Below are 25865 nucleotides of genomic sequence, written 5' to 3' on the forward strand. Positions count from 1 at the left end.
CTCAGCCACAAGCCATAGTGACCACGGATGCTTACCAGATTGGGGGGGGGGGCATTATCTGGGAAGGACAGTCCAAGTTGGAGGCCAACATGCTCATCAATGTTCTGGAAATGAGGACAGTGCTGTTAGAGTTGCAAGCATTCCAAGATGCCGTTCCTCCCTGGACAGTAGCAATTCAGACAGACAACATGTCGATAGTCTGGTGTATAAACAAACAAGTGGGAACCAAATCTTACCCACTGTGTCGAGAAGCACTTAGAGTTTGGAAATGGGCAATTTCTTCCAACCACTTTCTGATAGCAATGCACATTCTGGGAAGTTCCAACGTGACTGCAGACAAATTAAGCAGAACTATTCTCATGTCTCATGAGTGGTCTCTTACTCCTGTAGTGGCGAACAAGATTTTTCACCTTTGGGGCCAATCTTGCCACGACCTTTTTGTCTCTCCCCTGAACTACAAGTACAGAAGGTACTTTGCCCTAATCCCCCCTCCCCTCTGGGAGAGTCACCCAGAGACACTCTTCTCCATGATTGCCCTCCTGGTCTGTTATATGCCGTTCCCCCGACTCCTGTCATATTGCAATTCCTAAAGAAAGCCAAAAGGACGGAGAATTCAGTGATTCTCATTGCTCCCTTCTGGCCTCAACAAGTCTGGTTTCCCTTCCTTTTACCTTGTCTAATAAGGAAACAATGGATTTTGGACCCAGTTCCAGATCTACTAACTCACCCAGTGGGCATGGTTCATCCAGATCTCTAACATCTCAAGTTCACTGCATGGTTTCTCCAATTCCCATGATTGCCAGGCATCCTTTCCTTTCTTATCCTCTCTAATGTATTACTATTGGTCTTCACAAGCCTTCTATACGAAAACTGTATCAAAGCAAATGGGAAAAATTTACTAGATGGGCCTTGAATAAAGGACTGGACCCTTATACCAGTCCCATTCATGAAGGTCTCTAGATTTTCTAAATACACTCTTCCAATCAGGTTCTTCTGCATCTACGATAAAAGTTCATCCGGCAGCTATTTCAAATTTCCATTCAGGCTTGATTGACTCTTCTCTAATGTCTCACAAGCTTTGTAAAGCTTTCTTAAAAGGACTCCTGATACTAAAACCCCCATTTAAAGAACCAGCTCCCCCTTGGGATCCAACTATGGTTCTTCAAGCTCTTACTAAGACCCCGTTTGAGCCATCAGCATCCTTTGATTTGAAATATTTATCCTGGAAGACGTTATTTTTGGTGGCTATTACTTCTCCAAGAAGGGTTTCTGAGTTGCAGGCCCCATCATGCAAATCACCCTACCTAATTTTTCATAAAGATAGAGTTACATTCAGAACAAATCCATCCTTTCTACAAAAAGTAGTCTCCGAAACCAATATTAATCAGTCACTACAATTACCAGTCTTTTTCCCCTAATTTTTCTAACAAAGGGAAATATGCCCTTCATTTACTAGATGTGCACAGACAACTACGTTTTCATCTTCACAGAACTAAAGAATTTAGAAAATCGGATCAGTTATTTGTAGCATTCTCTTTCCTCCATATGGGTAATCCATTGCTAAGATTACTTTAGCTAAATGGCTCAGAGACTGCATCACGTTCATCTGTCACTCTAAAGGACTTCAACTTCCCAAGCCAGTACAAGCCCATTTAACTAGAGCTGTGGCGACATCATCAGTTTTTAATGCCAGAGCTTCTCTAGATGACATCTGTGCAGCAGCCACATGGTCGTCTCATCATACCTTTATCACTTGTTACAAATTAGATTAGGTCTCGAGGGGTCAAGCATCCTTTGGCTCTTAGGAATTTTCTTCGTTGAGACCTCCCAAGGCTAAAGTAGCTGGGGAATCTATCCAACTGTCAAGGAATGGGTGAAGATTGACAACATCAGTTAAAGACGTTATGTCTTACCATAACGTTCCATCTGTGTTCTCAGTCTTCACCAATCCTTGACATGCCCACCATTCTTCCCCCATCATGAGACTCTTAGTAGACCGGATTAATCCTCAGCTAGTTTCCCTTTAAGGACTCGTATATGGCCCTGTTCTGTATATTTTCTATATTTGACCATATTTTGTTTTCTGTATACTTCTTATTGGGCAAACTCAATTTGAAGTAATCTCTCTGAGGAGCATTATTGGTAGTGCCTGGCTCAAGAGTTTGGAGAGCATGAGTTAGAAGATATAGCCCAGTCGGTTCCGAGGTTTGGAACCAAACCCACTGTCAAGGATTGGTGAAGATTGACAGTACAGATGGAACATTATGGTAAGACATAACTTCTTTTTTTTTCTATATTTCAGGTTGCAGGTTACTTTTTGTGCTGGCATTTTCATACATTTTAGATGTTTTGCATCTAAACGTAGGGAGACAATACATTTCATTATAGATCAGTTTTGCTAACTGTTGCCAAAATTAGCAACATTTTTTTGTGTTTCAACATGAACAGATGCTATAGAGCTGTCTGTGATATAGACTTCCATTTGAGTAGTTGATGTGGAATCTGAAATCCAGTCAGAAGTAGGATTCAGCAACCATTGGCTGACTCTTGTCTCAAGGGGAGGGAATGGGTTTTCTTACAATGCAGTCTCCTAGCAGTGACCTGAAGGCTACCCAAGGATGCATAACAGTCTTCTGAGCCTGAATGAAGACAGTACCTTATAAGATGGCACTTCTTTATAAATGTCAGTGTGACTGGTGTTAGCATGCACTACAGCTCAATATACAAGACTGGCAAGGGGAGTATAAGATGAAATAAGTAATATTCACCAAGTGTAGATAATGACCACCTGCTGTTTGACTCTGACATCCTAGATCTCTTGCAATAAATGTAACCACCAAAAGAGATACATTTCTGTGGAAAAGACTAGACTCACCAGTGGATTATGTGGGTTGTTACTGTAGTTTGGGAGAATGCTGGGCTAACAGGAAGATTAGACAGTCAAAAATGTACTGGGACAAAAAAAGCAAGTACCATCATTTGACGAGAAAGTAATATACACCATAGTAAAAAATATACACCATAGTAAAATAGTGCCACCACTTCAGAGTAGGGAAGAAAATGAAGTGAGCCAAACAAAGAAGTCAAGCCCTGAGGTCAGACTAGTTTTACTCCCTGAGGAAAAGGAGAGATGGACTGAACTCAGACTGAAGTCCTTAAAAAAGAGAACATCTCCAGGGTTACCAAGGGTCAACCAGAATGAGTTTGCTATCTCTAGCCCAGGATGCATAACAGGGACAGTTTAGAGAAATGGCAAAGCCCAGAAGATGCAAGAAAAACACCTCTTCTATTGAGAGAAGACATCCACCAACCACTTCCCTATGTTTTGCTGGACAGAAAGGAAAAAAAGGTGAAAGGTGACAGATGTTCCTAAATGCCAACAAGATGCACTTGGTTTACAGATGCCTCCCACTGGTATTTGATTGTGTAAACAGAAATATTTTGGGAAAATACTTAATAATCTGATGTGTCAATGAGAAATTCCATTTTAAGAAGTGACAGCAGTTGCTATACAAAATGACAACTTCATTAAAATTGCACAATTCCAGTTACAGTTCGTAAAGCAGGGATCCACAAATACTAGATACTACACTAAAAGGTGGACTTAAACTAAGAAATTATGAAAATGAAAGCTACTTTTATGTTCTTACCATTGTGGTTATTGTTCGTCCTTTACAAACCATTAGGACTTTGACTGCAGGTCTTAATAAGCTTAGCAAAAAAAAAACTTTCCCAGGCACTAACTGTTCCTCCTTAAACTATAATGTCTCACACTCCTCACAAGTGTCCATTCTCCAGATCTGAAGTATGCTACTGAAGAGTTGAGCATAAACCAAAGAAAGAAAAAGAGACAAGCACCTCTAAGTGTATACTTTCCAAGGCTCTGTCTGCCAGGCCAGGGAAAGGTGGGAGATGCCTGATTAAAAAAGTAACTTACAGAAATCCCTAACATACTTTTAGTGAGACCAAAGAATGCTTACAGAGTCACTGAAAAAAGCAATCACTGATGAACTAAGACTGGCTTCATTGCTGAAAGGTAAGAGTACTGGTCATGTAAACCAGGTTTGTGCATTTTAATATTATTAAAATCCTCATTCAGATGACTTTTTATTACCAGATTTTCAGCAGGTTGACTCTTGATATTGGGTGTTCTGGGCCAGGCTGTTAATGGTCTGATGACTGATTGTCTGGTAGTCTACCCATGAAGCTGTAGCATCAGTAGTTTGTGAGGGCTCTCATTAAATTTATAATTAATGGGGTGAAGCATTTTTTGTCTCTTAATTCACCTGACAGCATATCAGTTCAATTTTGATGGAAGTCATTTAAGTTAGAGTTAAAAAGTGCTCTGGAGCAAAGCAACTGTTCTTAGTCATTATCTGACAAGATTAGCTCCTTTGAAGAGATAGTAAATGTCATGCCACCATGTTTAGAGACCACACAAGCATCCGGCATTATAAACGTGCTCATCAGGAATATAGTATCCTTCTGAAGCAAAAGTCTCAACTATATGTAGATAGCATAGTTTGTCAAGTATGAGATGCAGGATCCACCATTAACCCTAAAATATTAGCTTGTAAAGTGCGTCAAAGAAAGTCTAAAGTTATCCTTCCATGTATTAGAATTCATCTTGAGGGCTGTTTTGATGCATCTTGTAATGCCGTTAAATTCTTGGATTTCTTTTGTACTTTATGTAAAGAATATACTACTCACCTGGCTAACCCTCTTGGCCCTTTTGATTTCTTAGATAAGGATATATTGCCTAATCTTACACATTATAAATCCATTCTGTCTAAACCAAGTACTGTCCAAGAGCTTAGGAAAGACCTACTTTCTTTTTCTAAAGGCAAAACCACAGGACCTGACTGTTTTAATATAGAATTGTACATTTCTGTTTTGGATGTAAGTGGGAGATGAATTTTTGCCACCTATGGAGCAATGGGCATTGTTCAGTGGTGAATCAGGATAGAAGGTGATAAATTCAGAGCTTCAGATATGTGTTTCTCCAGAAAGTTTGGTAAGTTACCACTTTTTGTCCTCTCTGACACCAGTCAAGCGTACGTTACTCTACCTGTACCTCTCCTCTAAGGCAATTGCTTAGTCTAGGAGGGAGCACATGGCACATGTGTGAATGCAGGTTTAGCAGTCCTGCAAATGTGATGATTACAAGTTCAGGGCCATTTGTAGGAAGGCAGCTTTAGCACTACATTTTCTAGTTTTAATTTCTGCTGTGTCTGCTAAAATTCTGGCAACCAGTTTTATTAGTTTATCCAGTTTGGAGTTGATGTCTTTCTTTTGCAGCTTCTCAGTCCTCTGATATGTCACTTGATTTTGTCTCCATTTTTGTAGTTAATCAGAAGTGAAAACCAGTGACAGGGAACCTCCTGCATGTTTATGTGCTGTCAAATGTAAGATAAAGATGGAGAGATAAGATTTTAAGACTGTTAATTATGTAAACGATAACTGTGTGGTATCAGAGCTAGAGAGATGCGATGTTTACTCCATGGCAACCAGTATATTTAATGTTGTCAGTTTTGTTTCACAACATGCAATTCTCAGTAGTCCACAGACTTTGTCTGTTCCCACTTGTCACCTTCAATTTTTATTAGAATTTTTATAGTCCATCTAGCACTGGATCTCTTGCAATCCCTAACCTAGCAAGGAGGACACAGATTAATTGCTGGATGGCACCGATAAAGGATAGCACATGTATCTACCTTCACAATGCTTTTGGCACTTTTCACCATTTCTTATTTCTGGCACTTCTCTTATAAAACTCTCTAGGAACACTTGGCTTGAGGCTTTGTATAAATTAACTGTTTTTATCAGTGAACTGTTATACCATTGAGCTCTGAGCACTGATAATACCTCTGTTAGGCTCACAAGCATCCTTTCATATTTAAGTGTCTTAATGGCACTCATATAAACATTTAGTCTTAATGGTTAATGCTCGAGTCATATTTTTTCTCTTCCTGCATCAGAAGAGTACAAGCCCAACAATGCTTCTGTGTAATGGATCTTGGGTATTTATTTTGTTTTGGACATATTTCAGACTTTTTGAAGTGTCATTTCCGGTGGTGGTGCTGCGATATTGTTGTCGCCTCACAGTAAGACGCTGTCCGGTTTGATTCTCAATGCGTCTTCTGCGTGGAGACATGCTTGAATGGGCGTACCTTCGTTGAAGGTTGTGCATCAGGGCTGGTAACTCGGCACATAAAAATCAACTACCAATCATTAGCGGACCGGAGTTCCGCTGTGACGACCCCTAACAAGAAAAGCCGAAAGACACAACAATAACAAAAGTAGTTTGGATAGAGGCAGAGGTAGAGCAAGGGAGGTGGGGGGTGGTCTTCAAATGACCCTAGTTAAAGATGACATGGAAAAAACAGACATGCCATGCTGGCCTACTGACAGAAAAAAACCCACTGTAACTGAGAAGTAATGTGATAGTTAATGAAACAACTAAATTGTTACAATATAAACCACTTGAGCTTTCACACTACATGAGCATCTTGTAAGGCGTGATAAGTTATTGATGCTGATAGTCTACCTTTTTATAGCCTATGTTGTAGGTTTACAATACTCTTCCTTTGAGGAAACTTGGATAATGAGATAACAGTGAAGAAGTCTGCTTACCAGGAGTCAGCTGATTGAAAACCATGTTGTTCGGTTTGCTTCCCTTCCTGGAAGAGATTTGACTCAAAGGGAGGTGGCACAACCCACTCCCCCATCAGAAAATTTCAAGATGTGCCACCTTATTAGAGAACAAACTCAACAGAAGGTCATTAGACAAGTTGACTCCTAATTAAAAGGACCAAATCTGTACATAGCAGTTTATGTGCAAAGGTGATAAAGAAGTGGAGCACAGACTGCCAGGTTGTTTTAACATTTTTGTACTGCATGATTTTAGCTGAGAGCATGAGTACAATAAATTGTGAACACAATTGGTTGGTCTCCCTTTCTGACACACACACACACACACAAAACAAAGAAAAAAAATATATATATATATATATATATATATATATATATATATATATATATAAAAACACACACACATATATGTATTATATAATATATATATATATATATATATAAAATACATATATCTATATATATATATATATATATATATATAGTTTGTGTTGTGTGTTAAACATGCGTCTGAGTCAAAAATAATGGGAGGCAAAGGCCCAAAATCAGAGTCAGTTTTTAAATACTACTCTAATTCACATCTAAAGTTAATAGGATAACAGATTTTGCATCAATATGCATTTTGTGAGGGATAAGAATTATGAAACTCTAATGCTTGGCATTATTGATGGACTGCAATCCTCGGTGTTTTACAAGATAATTAAAATTTTGAGAGACTGGGGAGAAATATGAGGCAAAATCTGAGACAGTCTGCAAAATCATGGACATTTGAGAGGTATCCGTTGCAACAAGGCATGAGAAGCTTCCTGTTTGTCCTGAAAAGCTGAGCAGTTTCAGAACAGAGAGTCAAGGTTAATGTGTAACTGCAGAGTAAGGCTAATGCTTGAAACACAATTTCCACTGTGGTATTTAGGGTTACCACCTGTCCCACTTTGTGAGGGACAGTCCCTCTTTGGGCAGTTGTGTCCTGCAAAAAATGTGAAAAAATGGCAAATGTCCTGAGATTTTAGGACAAAATTATTTTCTATATTTTATGTCATAGTTGCATAAAACAGTTATTCTGTATCTGAAACACCTAAATGTTATAAGAAACAGAATAAGGAACTAAAACGCTACAAGAATAGAGTTTTATTCAGGCAAAAAACTGAAGTTCTGTCCTTTGTACTGGCCGTGGGTATGTTTTGCCCTGCAAAATCTGATGTTTGTAGCACAAATGTCCCACTTTGGGTATTTGTAAAGGTTGCAACCCTAGTGGTATTTGACAAGTTACTTCTCTACTCAGTGCCAGTTTATCACCAGCTTCTGTTCTCTTCTGTCATTGGGCTGTATTAAAGAAGAGTACTGAGTGAAGCTAAACAGTTGCGAAAACATTAATTAGAAAGAGTCATCACTATCTGACCTGAGTTTAACAGTGAGCTCTGATATGATGAGAACACACTAGCAAACAGGACTCATCAGTCACCCTTTTTATCAGCTAACGCATCAGGTGCAGATTACTTCTAGACTTTCATGCAGTTCAGCTGCTGTTTTGTGCCTTCTTTATACTCTGCTCTCTGTAAGGTGAGTCTTGCCTGTTTTTCAAGTTACTGCAAGGAGGGATAAATATCAGTAATGATAAGCTAACACTTAGACATCTGTGATAATGATGAGTATACAGACATGCCTTTGAAACATGTAAAAATGTATTTCATCCTTTGCAGACTGAGTTTTTTTTTTCCTTAACTTCTTTCAACAGTAGTGGGACCACTGTTGTGGATCTTTCAGAAGCAGGAGACTTGTCAGTTTATGCCACTGTCTTACGAAGTGATGGCACATCCCTCTACTTTGCAAGGTATGTTCATTCTTTGATACTGGTGTTTGGAAGTTTGCATCATTGTGTTTTCTTGTATTGCAGCATATGTTCCTTTTGTTTTCCTTCTTCCACCAGTATCCATTATTGTTGTTTTACTATGTAGTATCACATTTCACCTTCCTTAGTCTTGACCCACTTCTAACATACTTTGATGGTTTGGTTTTTCATATCATAGTTATAATTTCACTTTCGAGACAGTAGAACTTTGATAGCTAAATGCCATTCCTCTGATTGTATAGATTATTTTGGTGAGTGTTCTAAGGTCTTTGATTTGTTTAATTCATTTTCCGTACATTTCCAAATCTGTGATCTGTAATAACTTAATGACAGTTCTTTTGCATAATGAGCACACCTCTCAGCTGTCCAGATTTTCACAGAATATCCAGATTTTTGCTCAGTATTTTTGATCTGTTCCTAATAGAATTTGTTTTTTTTTGGCAAATCACTGAGGATTGAAGTTGCTAAATAATGACGTGTGTTTGAGTTTCAGACTTCATATCCTCCAGAAAATGCATGCTAACACAAATCATGCTATTCAGACAACTTTTTAAGTTTATAAGAGCAAAGTTTAAAATCTGTCCCTGTTTTTGGGCCTTTGTCCAGATTTCTTGTGCTAACTGGTTGAGAGGCATCTGACCTGAGCTTGAGACTTCTGCTTGTTCAAAGTTATTAGGATACACAGTGAGTGTAGACAGGATGCATAATAAAGTACATTTAAGGATATAGTGTTAGGTTCCTCTTCCTACTGGATGTGACAGCCCTCAATCTAAGCAGCCACTATGGTTTGTAGGGATTTATCTATGGGTATAGGATGATGTTCTTTGTAGAATCCACTATTGCTATATTGACTGTTAAGATTCCTTCCCTCAGAAGCCTGACAGCAGGTCTGACTTCCAGAGCTCCTCACCCTTTCTCTTCTAGGCTTATCAGATGTTCTAGCACTCAGACATCAGGACATTGGTGTTATAAAAGAACATTGGACCACACCAACTTTAGATCTTTGTGGCTGCAGTTTGATGAACAGCCATAAGTCTTCATTATATCATCAGGTCAGTTCAACCTGCTTCCAGTGTTTCTTATAAGAACCCTACTGGGGAAAAATTCATACACATTTTGTATATTTCCATAACTAGATTCATTATTATTAACAGATAGTGTTGGATTACCATCTCTACAAAAGTTGTGTGCATTAGGTGGAAAGCAATCCCTCATAAGGGTTTCCAAAGGACCTTAACATGCTTGGTAGAATCTTTCTAGGAGTAGTTATCTTGGAAGAGAAGTATACATTTGTTTCTGGTTTGCCTTGTCATCTGCCAGCTCTTCTTCTGAACTCCCACATAAGAAAAATAAGTACAAGGAGAAGTGGTCAAGGGAAAAGACAAGTCTGGAAGCCAATGACATAATGTCAGAGATGGATAGCTGCCTTAGACTCAGAGGTAACAGAGTAGGTGAGGTGCATTCACAGCCCACATATCTGACATCAGCTACTATAGAAACCTCTGACATATCCCCTCCAGAGGCCTCTATCCTGTTGAGGTGGAGTACATCCACACAAGGTGAAACCCCTTTGCCATCTGTCAGTCCTGAGGCATCTTCTTGGGCCTTGGATTCCAATTTCCAGAACCTGTATTATCAGTGAAGGAGAGGCTAATATCCTCATGATTTTTGCTTGTGAGAAGGTGTTAGAAGACCATATTTGGGTCTTGAGTGTTTGCCCATAAATGGAGACTTGTAAGGCAAACCACAGTTCTAAACACAGGCATAAGGTGCTTACGTTTAAATGGACACAAACTAGCTAGCCTTAGACTGCCTTGGCTGAACATGCCTTCCCTATCCCCCACTTCCTTGTTACCTCTTATTAAATCCTGAAGTTGACCCAGGAATTTGTAGATTTTTTTGAAGTACAGGTAACTAGCCCGTGATGAGCTTTCAGTGTTGAGGGTGCCCTCTGCGAAAAGGTAAGGAGCACTATCTACCATGAGCAATTCATATACATTAATATCAGAGCTGGATGAACTTATTTTCTGCATCATCTCCAGATGATGTCTTATTTGGGGATATCCTTCATAGAAGGGTCTTTGTTGCAGTTTTTACTGAATGGTTTGCTTGTGTGACCTTTATACCCTTTGGTTTGGATGGCCAAAAAAAAAAAGGCTAAGACTCAACAAAGACATTCCTTATTCCAAAATACCACTTCAACCCTCACGCCGTGCCTACCTTGCACCCCCTCCCCATATTTTGTATAGCAAGGAACAGTCATGCAGTACTGTTGTGTCCTGCACTGTATATATTAAAACAGGGCTACAGCTTGCATTTTTGGAAAAGAAGCCTCAATTTTCTAGACATTCTCCTGGTTTCCAAGTATCAAGTGTTTTTATGTCACCATCTTGCTAACAAAAAATTATTATAGCAATGAGCTATAGAGGCAGTACCAGAAAAAGAGAAATTTCCAAAATTTTATTCCAGACCTTTCCTGGTCCCAAGAAAATAAGGGACATGGAGGCCTATTTTTTTACGTGTTAAGAATAGTCTTTTCTTGTAGCTCCCAGCAGTCAGAATGCTAATCTTGTAAAACCTTCTGCTTTTATTGCTGCTGCAAACTTGCATGGTCGCTCTAGACTAAAAAGATGCCCAACTCCATATCTCCATAGACAGGGTAGACAAATAATTGATTTCTCAGCTTTAAAGCCAGGGGGGAGGCTACTAGCAGTTTACCTCCTTATTATTTGACTTGACTACTGCAGCCAAAGGCTTCATAAAGTTCCTATCTTCATAAAGTTCCTATTTTTAGTAATCACATTCTGCTGTACAGAGGGCGTTCATATTTACCCATGTCTGTATTACTGCTTTCAGAAGGTTCTAGAGTTTAGTCTGAATTGCTTCTAGTCCTTGGGGCTCTTTCTAAATCTCTCAAAGTTGTACCTTTCACTGTCAAGACAAGTGCTGTTTCTAGCAGCAGTGCTCAGCATGGAACAGCAGAGAGTCTTCTTTCCCTCAGCTGTGGTTCAGTTTCTCTCCCAATTACTTCAAGACAATCTTTGAGCAGAACCAGAGCTCAGCAAGAAAGTTTCTCAGGGTCTTGGGCCTACATAATGTCTTGTATTCAGATTATTTACTTCCCAGGATTGTATATGAGAAAATTGCAGTGATACCGAAGGATCAGGTGGTGTCAGTATACTCATCTACTGCAATACCCCTGCATCTGAAAAGATGTTACAGTCTAAGTGTGCTCTTCAAGTTAATTTTGGAATCTTAAGACACTAATCATAAGCTCATCTGGGAGACATAATGGATTTAGGAGACTTGAGACAGGGCCACAAAGGGGAAACATCAACGTAAAGGAGATGATGGCAGTGATTCTAGCTATCAAGGCTTTCAAGCCTATTTTGAAACAAGCAACCTTTAACATCCAAATGGACAACACTACAATGATGTGGTACATCAAAAAACAGAGTTACTTATTCACACTTTCAGTGAACATTAGCTGTATAAATATAGGAGCTAGACCAGGCGTCAGGCATGAGCTTCGGGACAATGTGCATTCCATCCCTGGAGAGTACATTGGCATGCCAGCTGAGCTGAATAGAAGCAGGTCCATACTAGTGGATGCTAAAAAGTGATGTATTTCTAAACATAGTTCACAGGTTGAAGATTTCCAGGAATAGACATTTTCTTCAGAAGACAGACAGCTAAGCAGATACGGCATTTGGATTCCAGCAGTGAATACCTGAGAAGCAGATACCTTCTGTACTAAATGAGCTTGTCTGTTTCTGTATGCCTTCCCTTCCATACTACTGCTTTCTATGGCATTGTAACAGGTAAAGAAGAACAGGTCAGAATGCTATTTTAATAACCGCATACTGGCTGGCTGAGGCAGCATTGGTTTTCCCATCTGGATCTAGTAAAGAAAAAAACAATCAGATTGTTTTTGGCATATGGACCTCTTAACTCAGAAAATGAGTTCATAGTTCACTCCAGCTTGAGAATGCCAAAGGTGACAGGGTGGATGATTTACTACGCATCCCTTTCAGGCATAAGCACTGACATTGCAGAGTCAGTGATGCAACCGGTATCACACTTGCTTTTGGTGAGGGCTATGAGTTCTATTCCTACACCAGATAGAGTGATTACTGATACTGCAATGCAGTATAAGGGGGTGCTGCACTCCTGAGTGTATCATCTTTCTGATGAGATGTTAAACAGAGGCCCCATTTGCTTGAGTTGGTGGTAGCTCAGGTGGGTGTAAAAGATCTCGTGGCACCTATTGAACAGAGTAGGGCTCCTTTATTTACATGCTATTTACATGACACTACCCATGCAGTGGCGTAAACTTTGGCTCAAGATGATTGTCACTGCTGAAGTGACACCCCGACCCCGTGTGCAAAATGTGAAAAGGGGTTGAGGATGGATAGATGGATTTTTATACAGTTCTGTACATATTTACACATTTACAAAATGTACTCCATTATTTGCATAATTTTCTCCTTATACATTATATTCTATTTTTTAATATTTACATTTTTTCAAACTAGACCCCCCCACTCCTTTTTCTATAGCCACCATCTGATTTTTCTTAATATTACTGACAATACCCATTTTCCATTAAAGATAATCTCATTTATTCACTCATTCTAAATGATTCATATTACATAAAATAACTTTTTTGTCAGTTCTTATTTCATATTCTTTTTGTTCTTATAATATCCAAATTCCATCATATCCATATTTATGTTACTACTGTTTTTAATTCTCCAAAAAATTTTCTTCACATAATTATTCCGATAATTCTTCCACTCTTTCACATTTCAGAAAAACATGTTCTGGTGTAAATTTTCATTCTATCCTCAGCTGTTTGGTATATGGGTTCGATTTCGGATTCAGGTCCGACTTGGCAATTACTAAAGCTCGTGGTAACCAAAAAGCTCTTAAGCTTCTGTCTTACCCATAATGCACCAACCCCTAACATACTCCCAATCTTGTTTGCCTCTTTTCATGAAAATACTTGGTCAGCCTTAGCTCTCAGGTTTTGCAGATAAGTGCTGTTTTTTGGAGTAAAATCTTTGATAACTTATATTTTACTCATTTACTTGTTCCCTTACCATCATACAGTATTGTATATGTCTTATGCTATTGTTTGGTAATATTTCTCCCCTCTTTCCTGTTGTACACTTGGGTGTAGCGTTATTACCATTCATGGTATTTTCTGACTTTCTTTTTCTTATCTTTTCTCCTCATTTAAAGAAAACAAACAAACCTTTCTTCTTTTTATTAGTTGTTTGACTTTTGTTGTTGAAATGGGTGAGAAGGTCCTTCCAAACCCATAAAGCTAACATTTGAGCAAGAATGAAAATGGATAACACAGATGTAATGTTATGGTAAGTACATAACTTCTTTTTCTGTACTTTCTTCTTCTTAACCACAATACAGATGTATTATTTCACTTTTCTTTTTGTAAGGCATATTTGATTTTATTGGTAATTTCTTTACTCCCAGTCTCCATAGAAAATCCTGACGTTCTGCTTTATTACTGCACCACTTGTTTCTTTCTTTTATAGCTGTAATCTTTATTTATGCTATGTTTTCCCATGGATTAACACAGTAATGTTGTACCATTATATTTTATACCATGTTTTCCAATAATTTTTCTCATTAATCTTTATCTTCCACATTTTTATTTTTCATTGATCATTTTCTGTTTCTTCATTAATACATTATTTTTGTCTGTTATTTCTTATTATGTCTCAATTTTCTTCATACTTAAACAGTCTTACTACTAATTTCTCAATTTTCTTATTTATTCATCTCAACACTTCATACAAATTTAATGAGGTTACAAATACTACTGGATTTAATAGTCCTAGTCTCCACTCATTTTTGTTCATATATAATACTCATCTCTTTAGTGGATTTCATCTAGAACCACAAGTAAGCATAAAAATAACTTCTATTTATTTTTCATGCATTCTTGGTGTCATGTACACACTTGATAAATATGCTTTCTTTCCTGTTAATACTGAATTTATCAAATTAGCTTTTTTTCTTTAAGAGAATCTATATATTCTCCAGAGACAATTTTTTTCAGTTCATTTAACACATCTTCCTATTATGTTCCACTTACTGTTTTATTATCAGAATTTATTCCAATATTGAAATTTCTTTCATCGTAAATTGTATTCCTTCTATCTTTATCATATCCCCCAAACCTTTACTTTTATACTTATTTACCTATTTCTTTTAAACAATCTACTGCTTATGTCATCCAGACTGGAATATCTACACGTTTGCATTGCATACTTTGTATTTTACAATTCACCTTACTTATTACCATATTTATTACTAAAGTAAATAATATACCCCTCATAGGACATCCTTGTCATATCCCATTCCTCATTAAGCAACCATTTATTAGAATTCTCATTTTATTACTCTTTGCCATTATAATACTTTTTTAAATGTTATGACTAAAATTATATGCTGCCATTAATTTCTTTAACATCTTTTGCTGTATAGAACCAAAAGATTTATTGATATCACTTACCTTAAGTTTTACATCATCTCTTCTATATAAAATATTATCCACAGTTTCCCTATCATTAGCAGTTCTTGACATCCTTTCATTTCCTTTCATACCATGTAAAATTTCTTCCGTATATTTTCTAATTTATTTTCCAATCTTTGTTGAATTATCTTCATAACAATCTTATCTGTATTATTTATTGTTTTTTTGTCTCCAATTTTTCATATCCTCATTTTCACCCTTTTTACAAATACATGTTAATATTCCACTAAACAATTCCTTATAACAAAAACTTCCATTTAGCTATTCATTTAAACTTTTAACAAGTATTCTTTTTACCTTTCCATTAAAGTTTTATATATATCATATCCTATTCTATCTGGAACTGCAGCTGAATCTATATTTACTTGTCAAAGTATTTTACCTAATTCATACATAGTAATCTTTCTCAATTTCTTTATTTACTTAATCTGATTTTTTTTTTACTTTCCATATTTTATTATAGTCTTTCTTTTTTTTTAAACGTTCCTGCCATATAATTTATTTTATTATTTATTTATTTTACATTTGTTGACCGGGATGGTCCGACTGGATACATGTCCATTTTCAGCCGAGGCCCGGGGAGAAAAGCTCCACATTGACAGTAAGTTACATACATGTTACATAGATACATATTGTTTCAATTAGTAATTAATGCATATGAGGAGAAGACATGAAATATATGTATTATAGAAAAACATCTTAGGAATAGCAATCACAGACTGCAACAGATCTTTATAATATAACAACCCCTATCTTGTAATAGCTAACAATAAGACTTCCTCCATGACTCCCTCAACCCATACTTCCTACCTAACCAGTATGATGCCCCTGTGTATTAAGCCAACCACCATTCTCCTAGGACATTTAAATGATCCCTCCATAAACTGTGAGAAGCATATGTCCTCATACAATAACAGAATAATATAACAAACTACAGTTTCCATAATGAGTGTTTTCTTTCTACCTATCCTTCCTTATTTTTTATTTCTCTCATTACACTACTATCTTCTTAATCTTCTTTCACAATCTTACTTGAATATGCTGACATTTCTTCCTTTTTTTCCTTTTAATAAGTATCTACAAATTCTTGATTTTTTTCATAATTTCTTTTGTATAATTTTTTTTATCATAATACTGTCTCCTTTATTCTTTTCTAGGTTTTCAAAAGCATTTTTATATATCTCAATATATCTTTCTTTTTCTATCATTCTGGTTTTCTTTGCCATTTAAATATATTTTTAAATGTCACCCACCATTCCAACCAATTACGATAGTATGCTTTCGTAGTAACATGATTTCTGTAAGTGCATAATTGGTGGGGAGCAGATCAGCTCTATATTGGTAAGTATCAAGTCCAACATTTTATTGCTCCTGGTTCAGGTATGGACTAACTGTTCCAGAGAATTTGTATTGATGATATCCAGAAATCACTGGATTGCGTGTATGAGGACATATGCTTCTCACAGTTTATGGAGGGATCATTTAAATGTCCTAGGAGAATGGCGGTTGGCTTAATACACAGGGGCATCATACTGGTTAGGTAGGAAGTATGGGTTGAGGGAGTCATAGAGGAAGTCTTATTGTTAGCTATTACAAGATAGGGGTTGTTTGTAGTAGATTAGATGTGGAGAAGTTCCAGGTCATTATTTTGCCTAATGATTCAGGAGCTGAGATTTTTTTTGAGAACATAGAGATACCTCTGCCTTCAGTGTATCCATTTAATATTATAGGCCTGTATAATCAATGGGCAGTAAAACCCAGCACTGATAGAGTGCTTTTAAAAGTCTTGAACAAGGTCTCTGTGATGATGCTTCTTTAGGCTCCTAACATTGAGCAGCAATACCGTGATACTGTTTGGATTCTGTTTCATTTTGTTGGATGGTTTAGAAGATTGACATTGCTTTAAAATGTACAGTGGGTGGACTAAGTTTTGGCTAGTATACGGAAGCCCTGGAGTGAGAGGTGCAGGCCATCCCTGGCAAAGCAATTTTGACTGTCTTGAAGACTTGCTACTTACCAGTGACCTGCAAACCACACTTTTGTCTTTCAAAATTTTCAAACCAAGATGCTGTCCTACCCTACATTCTAGGCTATTAGGCCACCAAAGTATTCCCTAAGAACCACAACAGTGATGCTGGCTTGCTAAATAGAGCCTCCCCTTATGGTCTAGTGATAGGAGTCTTTTTCAAAAATTGGCCGTGCTACATGGAATCAAAATCGATTAATGTACTGGTTAGGACAACATCTGTTAATGCCTGACAGTTATAGCCTGTATGTGTTTATTGTCATTTTGCTCCAAAAGCCCAAACCATGGCTGACATGGTCAGTTAACCAGTGTTGGGGTCCCTTCTACTTGGTATCTACTTTTCAAATCTTCAAACTGCTTACCAAGAAATATTGCTAAATATATTTGCTGATAACTGCAAAATGAGTGCTGCTGTTAACTCCGCATCCAGCACTGTGGTACTGCAGCAAAGTCTAAAGCATGCAGATCAGTGTTATGTTAGAAAGGGACTTAATACAAATGCAAAGTACTGTAGCATTGTCACCTTTTGTAAACAAATGTAAACAGTAATTTACACTACAGACAGCAGCACCACTCCAAACTGATATGTTGTCGGAAATCTCAGCACCTTTAAAGACACATCCTTGTACTCTGATGAACACACACAGCAAGAGAAGTCAGGAATTCCTTTTAACATAACTAAAAACTAAAGGTGTTTCTTTCAAGTGAAAGTACCACTCCTCTATAGTCTGCCCTGATAAAGTTATAGAATGTAATACTCTTTTTATATCCAAACACATCACACAGGTAGAGAGACTCCAGTGACTCCTAACTAAAAAGATCACTGGACTAAAGCCTCTCCTCTACCAAGGCAGTCCTGAAGCTCCATCTCATTCTGTTTTCTTGTAGTCTACTACACAGTGATTTGTGTCTAGTATTCTGTGGTATTAAGGACCCAACCTGCTTTAACCTCCTACACTTCTACAAAACAAATGGCTCCTCAAACACTAAAGCTACAGATATCAATCCATACCAACAAGTAATACACACTGGAGACATGACTTTGTTATTCAAGGCTTCCCCATTATCTGGATGAATCGTACATTATAGGTAACACAGGGTGATAACTGCCAGTATGATAGCACAGATGCAGGCTGTCCAGCTATGCTGTTAGCAACTGTAATTTGAGAATGGACTGTAGCTGTTAGTAGGGTCGGTGGTGGGGATGGATGGGATAATGCAGCTAATGGCCAGCTGAGCTGTCCTATTCCAGGGGAGGGATAACCTGATGCATTGGCAACATTTGGTGGTTACCAGGAGCCTCTGTGGACATCTCGTTTTTAATGCAGAGGGTGTGGGGTCTGAATAGAGAGATGAGTCAGCAAGCAAAGGATAGTAGTATTGCTGAAATTGAATTCATCCTCAAGTCTTGGTGAGTACCTTCACTAGGTGGTCCCTGTTTTTCACAAAATCTCACCAAGACGACTCTGATATATAGATTGTATTGTATATAGCATATACCAAGGCCCAGGATAAAAAATAGTGCCCAATCCTGATAGGTGCACTTGTGCCAGGAATGGAAAAAATGACAGTGTAGAATCCTCAAAATACAGAAACATTCTTACAATAGGGCTAGGCCAGGCCCAGGAGGAGGATGCCCCCTTATTGTAGAAGGAAGTAGCAGTCCACAAAAATCACAAAAACTGATAGGCCAAAAAGGAGCCATAAAAAGGAGCCATAAAAATGATAGCGTGGACTGTTGAGAATAAGAAAGAAATTATGTATTGTTACTATTATGCAAAAAAGCCCATAATTTCCAGACACAGGATATACAAAAAAGATTGAGAGAAATTTGAGTAAAGAAAAATACTTCCACAAGAAAAACTGTTAGAAGCCTCAGATAAAAATGTGTGTTCACAAATACAACAGATTTGTGAAAAATATTATATAGACCAAGAAACTTTGATCTGTTTGGAAAAAGAAGCAACTGAGGAAGTGCGAAAATATAAACAAAACCTAGAGATTTTTTTAAAGTATAAAAAATAAATATGAACATGGGAAAGAAAGATTTTGAGATTTGATATTGTGCAATATTTATGCAAAGTTGAAAGCCAAATTAATCAACTCAGAAAAGGGGGTCTGTATTAGATGAATGAAAGTTCATCTTAGCGAATTTCCAGGTATTCAAAACTGCAATTGTGGGGGGCTGCACTCCCTACACCCCCCTAAATATATATTCCAACTCCGAGATCGCACTACAGTGAGGAAAGGGCAAATATTTCTATCCTCACTGTACCGCGATCTCACAATTGCAGTTTCGAGTTCCACAATATTCGCTCATGTGAGCGTTCGCTAAGATGAACTTTCGTTCATCTAATATAGACCCAAAAAAGGCAGCCCCAAAGATATTCAAAGAGAAATATAGGCAAAGGCATCTAAATATGGAAAGTTTCACAATAAAGCAAATAATATCACAAAGAGGGAATGCAGAAAAGAAGATCAGTAAAATAGAAATAAAAAAAAAATAAAGCTAAAGATATGGAATGCCTGCGAAGTGAAGGATTTCATGTAGAAGCTCTAACACAGGTTACATCACAGCATGGTGAAACGAGTCCCCAAAGTAAGGAGAAACAGAAAGATCAGGAGACGTCTGAAGAAGAAATATGGACATGGGAAAGAAAAAGGGATTTAACATTGTGTAATATTTATGCAAAGGAGAAAGCAAAACTAACCAGTACAAAAAGAGCAGCACCAAAGATATTTGAAGAGAAATACAGGCAAAGGAATCCAGACATAGAAAACTTTACAATACAAAAAATAAGACAAGAGAGGAAAAACAGAAAAGATTAGTAATGGAGAAGATAAAGAAATGGAAACTGAGGTTATGGAATACCTGCAAAATGAAGGATTCAGTGTAGAAAATCTAACTCAGAAAGCACTATAGCAGGATAGAGCAATAGAAATCCAAATTAAAGAGAAACCATGGAAAAGGAAACAACTGCTCAGTTGCCATATGAAGTTATTTTGCAGCCTTCCACAGGAAACCAGGATAAACGTTTACTTGAAGCTAGATAGCAAGGGAAGGAACAGGAAACTGACAACTCTGAAGCAGTCAATGTTGAGGGGTGATAGGCCAGTGACTCCCCATATGACAGAGCAATGGATGACACAGGATGAAATTGAAGAGAATGTGCCACAGGAAGATGCTATAGAACTGTCTACAGAATGCCTGCAGAAAATGGGGAACAAAAATATGCCCTCAGTTTAGAAGAAAATGAGTCAAGAGAAGAGGTGCTTGATTTAATAGAGATAAACGTATCAAGACTGATGAAAGAAATAGACTGAAGAAGGTCAATAAAACCCAAAAAACCGGAAGTTTGATTAAACAAATGAACACAGTAATAAGGACTGTCCATAGAGATCCATGCAATATAACAGAAGTAAACAGGGTATATTATTGTGCAGCTAAATTAATAACAGATAACATTTTACCACAAGAACACAGGGTAGTAAGGGAAGGGAAGGAGAGAAATCAGATAACATCATTAAAGTACTGACTACAGAAAACTATAAAGCAGTTAAGACAATAAACTAAAAATATCAACACAGGCAGAAAAACTTAGAAGATGAGAGATAAATATAAAGGAATAGTATAAAATAAGCAATTTATTGATGGCCCCAAAAAGTTTTATAGAGAATTGGGGAAACAAGGTAAAAGGAATTGAAACATCACCCAAAAAAGAAGAAATAGATACATTTTGGAGAAGCATTTATGAAGATCCTGTGGACCATAAAGATGCTAAATGGACAGAAGAAGTAATTGTAAGAAGTTCAGAGGTACAGGATATGAAATGGGATGAAGTAACAGATTGAAACAAAGTTAAAAAAATCTAATTGGAAAACACCAGGCCCAGATGCAGTACCTAACTTTTGGTTAAAAGTATTAACATCTTTGCATGAAAATTTAGCCATGATTAAGAACTATTTATATGCACCCCTGAACAGACACCAACCTGGCTAACAGCAGGAAAAACAATGCTCCTACTTAAGAGTGAAACCTGCAAGCTACCCTAAAAATTATAGAGCAACTTGCCTTCCAAATACGTATAAACTATACACCAGAATTGATGCCAGCAGAGTTTATAGTCATTTAGAAGAAAACTCAGTCATGGCAATAAAAGGAAAGTCATATGGAGCAAAGGATCATCTGTTGTTAAAGTCATAATGGTGAACTGTAAAACGGGGAAGAATCTAAGTATGGCATGGATTGACTACAAAAAAAAATTTGATAGTATCCCACATTCATGGATAAAAGGGTGCTTAAAAATGTATAAGATGCGTCCTGCACTGATCAGCTACATTACAGTGACCATGAAACAGTGGCAAACCACTTTGCAATTAAGCCACGATAAAGGACAAATTATTCCAGGGATAAAAATCCAAAGGGGGATATTCAAGGGTGACACCCTGTCACGTCTACTATTCTGTCTTGCCTGTAACCCATTAAGCTGTCTACTTAACAGATTAGGCCATGGCTCCTAGAAAACAACAAAGTGTATAGACTTCTCATCTTCTCTTTGTCGGTGATTTAAAACTGTATGCTCATTAGATGAGGACCTGCAAGCACAACTGCAAGTAGTCAAAACTTTTTCAGATGGTACAAAAATGTCATCTGGTCTCTAAGTGTGCAAAAGAAACCTTTAAAGCAGGAAAACTGCAGCACCAAGAAAACATCAGTTTGGGACAAGAATGTGATGTAAAAGAACTTGAGCAAGAGGGAGTGTATAAATATTTGGAAAATGATGAAGGATCAACAGTAAAACATGGACAAATGCGAGTAAAACTTAGGAATATTTTAGAAGACTTGTATCCCGAAAAGAGCATTGCTATCTAACAAAATTCAAACTATAAACCAATTTGCTCTTCCTGTCCTAACTTACAGTTTTGGAGTGATTGACTGGCCCCAAAATGTGTTGGCTAGAGGAAAACAAGAAGGATGCTTCATGCTCACCAAATGATTTATAAAAATCGTTGCATACCAAGATTATATATTCCCCATTCTGAAGGAGGTATGGGCCTCCTTGAAACTGATTTACATGTAGAGAGCTGCAATCGTGGGATTGCACACATATCTGCTTACCTCACAGGACCTAAACGTAGTGAAAGTTTTGAAACATGAGGAGCATAAATCTAAGATGACTTCCCTGCTTAGTCTAGCAGAAGTATATCTACGTCAAGCAGTAATGGAAATCAAACCAGAAGTAGATAAAAATCAGGCAGAAACTGAATGTGCCAAAAAAAAACAAAAGAAAGAATGTATAAGGTGCGGGATCAGATGAGAAGGCAAGAAATGTGGAAAATGCAAAAATATAATTGCAAGTGGAAGAAACTCCTGTTGATCGAGATCAAATGCAAGAATGGTTAAGGAGAAGCAAATTCAAACCAAAAGATGAAAGTTTAGTATTGGCGGCCCAAGATAGTGGTCTGTGCACATATTGGTTTACAAAGTCCATTAAACGTGGGAGAAACAGACAAATGTAGGTTTTGTAAAACAGAATTGGAAACGGTCACAGACCTCGTTGCTGGTTGTGACATACTAATGGCTGAAGGACTGTATACTGAAAGTCATAATATTGTGGCAAGACTGTTGCACTGGAGATTGTGTAAACATTATAGTATTGAAGTAGCTGAAAAACACTGGAAACATGAGTCATACAGCATCCTAGAAAATGATGGAAGTCTACATCACATGGGATCACCCATTACTAACAGTTCTAAAGATAGATGCGAGAAAACCAGATTTAGTGGTCCATGAAAGGTAGACAAAAGTAGCATTGATCATTGAATTCGTTACACTGAGTGACTACAGTGTCTTGTGCAGAGGCAAACAAAGTCATAAAATATCAGGATTTGCAGGCAGAAACGAGAGCAGTGTAGAAGAAAGATACCCAGGCGGTTCCAATAGTAGTAGGAGCAACAGGTCTTATAAAAAATAATCTACAATCGTATTTTGATATGTTACCAATACATGTAACTCCATATGAATTGCAGGATGAGTCATTACTGGGCACATTACAGGTGCTGCGAAGAGCGCTTCTGGCTGTCATCAAAGACTGAAACAATACTTATTTAATGAACTTTAATTATACTTTGACTTAGTAATCGGGTCCATTCCCGTCATGGTAATAGAAACCAAAAAGGCTTGGAGAAATTTAAAAAAGCGGTGATAATGACATCCTGATATTATTGAACTTAGTTGACTTAACAACTTAAAACAACTGACCAGCCACCACAAGAATGATTTCTCCAAGGTTTCACATGTTCACTACTCCCTGTTGCATCTCTTGCTCCTTGGGCCTAGTAGAACAATACTATTGAGACTGGCTTCCTGAGAAGGTGGGGGTCCATCCGGAAATGACCAGTAAGGAGGATCCATGAATGAGCAAATGCAGAAGCTGAAGGGGAGACAGCTTGTGGTTATGTGGGATTGGGGAAGCAGTATAGATAAATAAAACAGAGTGATGCCATCATTTCCTTTAATACAAACTTTGATGATTGGATGGGTGCCCTAAATTCACCCAGGGCCTGAGTGGTTTTCCTTCCATGGAGGCAGGAGGTGCCCTATGAGGTTAGGTATTGGCAAGGTGATAATGGCCAGTGGACTGGCTCTGTCATGTAAGCAAGCTGTATAAATTTACAAACATACCTACCCAATTAAGAATCAGTCAGTCAATAAGTAATCAGAAAAAAATGCACACATACACTGATGTATACAAATAAAGTATGCATTAATATATACCAAGTACACTTCCTAATGCCATTGTCTGCAAAGAATAAAAGAATAAGTCACAATGAAAAGGTAGATGCATTCTCAGTTTAGGAGGTCTGCATGTGATTTTGCAAAACATGCTGCTATTGTTTCTAATACTTCAGTCTTTTGCTTTATATGTAACTATACAATACAACTATGGGGGTAAGTAAGACATTAAAGTAAACTAAATTTGTGATGTCTTCTTTTCAGAGATGTAGCTGCTGCATTAGACAGAATGGAGAAGTACAGCTTTGATAAAATGATCTATGTGGTAAGTAATTGTATGTAATCTGTAATTAAGACACCCTTTAGCTATGAACTGCATTTATTCTTTGTAATAATTTACTGTTCACAATTTTACTTTTATTTGTAATCCTGTTACATTACCTTATATTGGTGCTTGCATTCATTCTTTGTAATAATGTACTATTCACAGTTCATTTTATTTTTAATTGTAGTCCTGTTACATTACCTTAATTTTGGAGTTTATCTCCCTGGGCCTCTACTGAAAATGGACATGTATCCAGTTAGACTAGCCCGGTCAACAAATGTAAAATAAATCTCTGCCATGGGAGCAGCTAGACTGTAAACTGAAAGTTTTCAAGCAGCTTTACTTTTAAATTGTATTACCACAGCACAGATGTAGTGACTCTGTAAACAATTCAGACATGAATAGAGGTATGACGTACTAGTAACTTTTTGTATTCATAACGTTTAGGGAAAAGTGACAGAGTGCACTTAGTAGCTTGACAGCCTGTCAAGTACAAGTTCTGAAAAATTAGTTCATATAACATAGCTGTAAAATGCTACTGCAAGAAAAGGGTACTTCTGCAGTGGGTAATGACTGGCAACTCCTCCATGTAAACCCTTGCCTTGCTACAGCTCTTTCCGTCTGTGCGTCCTTCCACCAGCTCTTCAAAGTTTGTAGGAAGGCATTCCCAGTCTCATTCACCCCAATTATTTCTTGCCACTTTCTCAATTCAGATCTGTGTGTGTGTGTGTGTGTGTGTGTGTGTGTGTGTGTGTGTGTGTGTGTGTTGCCAAACTTAAGCACTCTTAACTTTCACGGTGATTGTCAGATCACTAGCATGGATCCACACTTGTTCTACCTTTACTGTCTCAGAAAGGAGCATAATGTCAGAGACTTTCACAGGTGTCATAGATTCCACTTAGCCACCAAACACAGATAGTGTGAAATGTTTGCGATATATATCAGCATAAGTTTGCGATATATATCAGCATAAGCAATATGCTAGTGATAAAGGGCAGTAACTGCTGGGATCAACATGATGGTCCATTAATGTTTTTTTTTTTTAAACAAGAAACATTTTATTAAATTATTACTTATGACATAGGCAATCATACATTTTTATAAATGAAAACAAACCATATTGACATAATCCCAGCAGCAATCATTTTACATTACAAACCATATTGACATAATCCTAGTTACAAACATTATGCATCACTTATAATCTACCCAGTCATTCAGTCAAACATTACATAGCTGATTCAAATCCTGCCTTCTTTTAAATGTCATTCCTCCCCTGTATGTATTGTTCCCACAGTTCCCTTTTTTTCCTATGTAATTTGCTCCAGCTGTTTTTTAAAGATCCCAATTCCAGATGTTTTATCTCTGTTACTATATTCACTTCTTCTAGTACAGTTGGTTTAGATTTTTATTTCCATTTTCTAGTAATTGCTTTTTGGCAGCCACCATAGTTAGACTCAGTAAGGCCTTACTGTATCTAGACAATTCTGATTTTGTATCATAGCTCAGAAAAATCATTTCCCTAGTTGCACAAATTTGCTCATCCAGTATTTCTGACAGAGTAGTCTGCATGAAATCTTTAAAGTCTGCCAACTCATTACACTCCCAGAAAATATGTTCCCGTTTACCTCTTGCTTCCCCATCACACTTCCAACATTTGCTGTCTTCCTAAGAAAAAAATTCTCTGGAGTCTACTTGGGGTCTAAAAAATATCTA

General features: G+C 37.4%; 1 protein-coding gene across 1 annotated transcript in view; it reads left to right on the top strand.

Moving 5' to 3' along the window:
- RARS2 (arginyl-tRNA synthetase 2, mitochondrial) overlaps positions 1–24620 on the top strand; it is a 443458-nt gene extending 418838 nt beyond the window's left edge. Inside the window, exons 11-13 of the mRNA XM_044075298.1 lie at positions 8387–8482; positions 24089–24149; positions 24597–24620. Of these exons, the coding sequence (XP_043931233.1) occupies positions 8387–8482; positions 24089–24149; positions 24597–24620 (181 nt within the window). The remainder of the gene's footprint in view (positions 1–8386; positions 8483–24088; positions 24150–24596) is intronic.
- The last annotated feature ends 1245 nt before the right edge of the window (positions 24621–25865 follow it).

This window comes from Protopterus annectens, chromosome 1.part0, assembly GCF_019279795.1.
Source record: "Protopterus annectens isolate FY-2018-M chromosome 1.part0, PAN1.0, whole genome shotgun sequence".
In the NCBI taxonomy this organism is placed as follows: Eukaryota; Metazoa; Chordata; order Ceratodontiformes; family Protopteridae; genus Protopterus; species Protopterus annectens.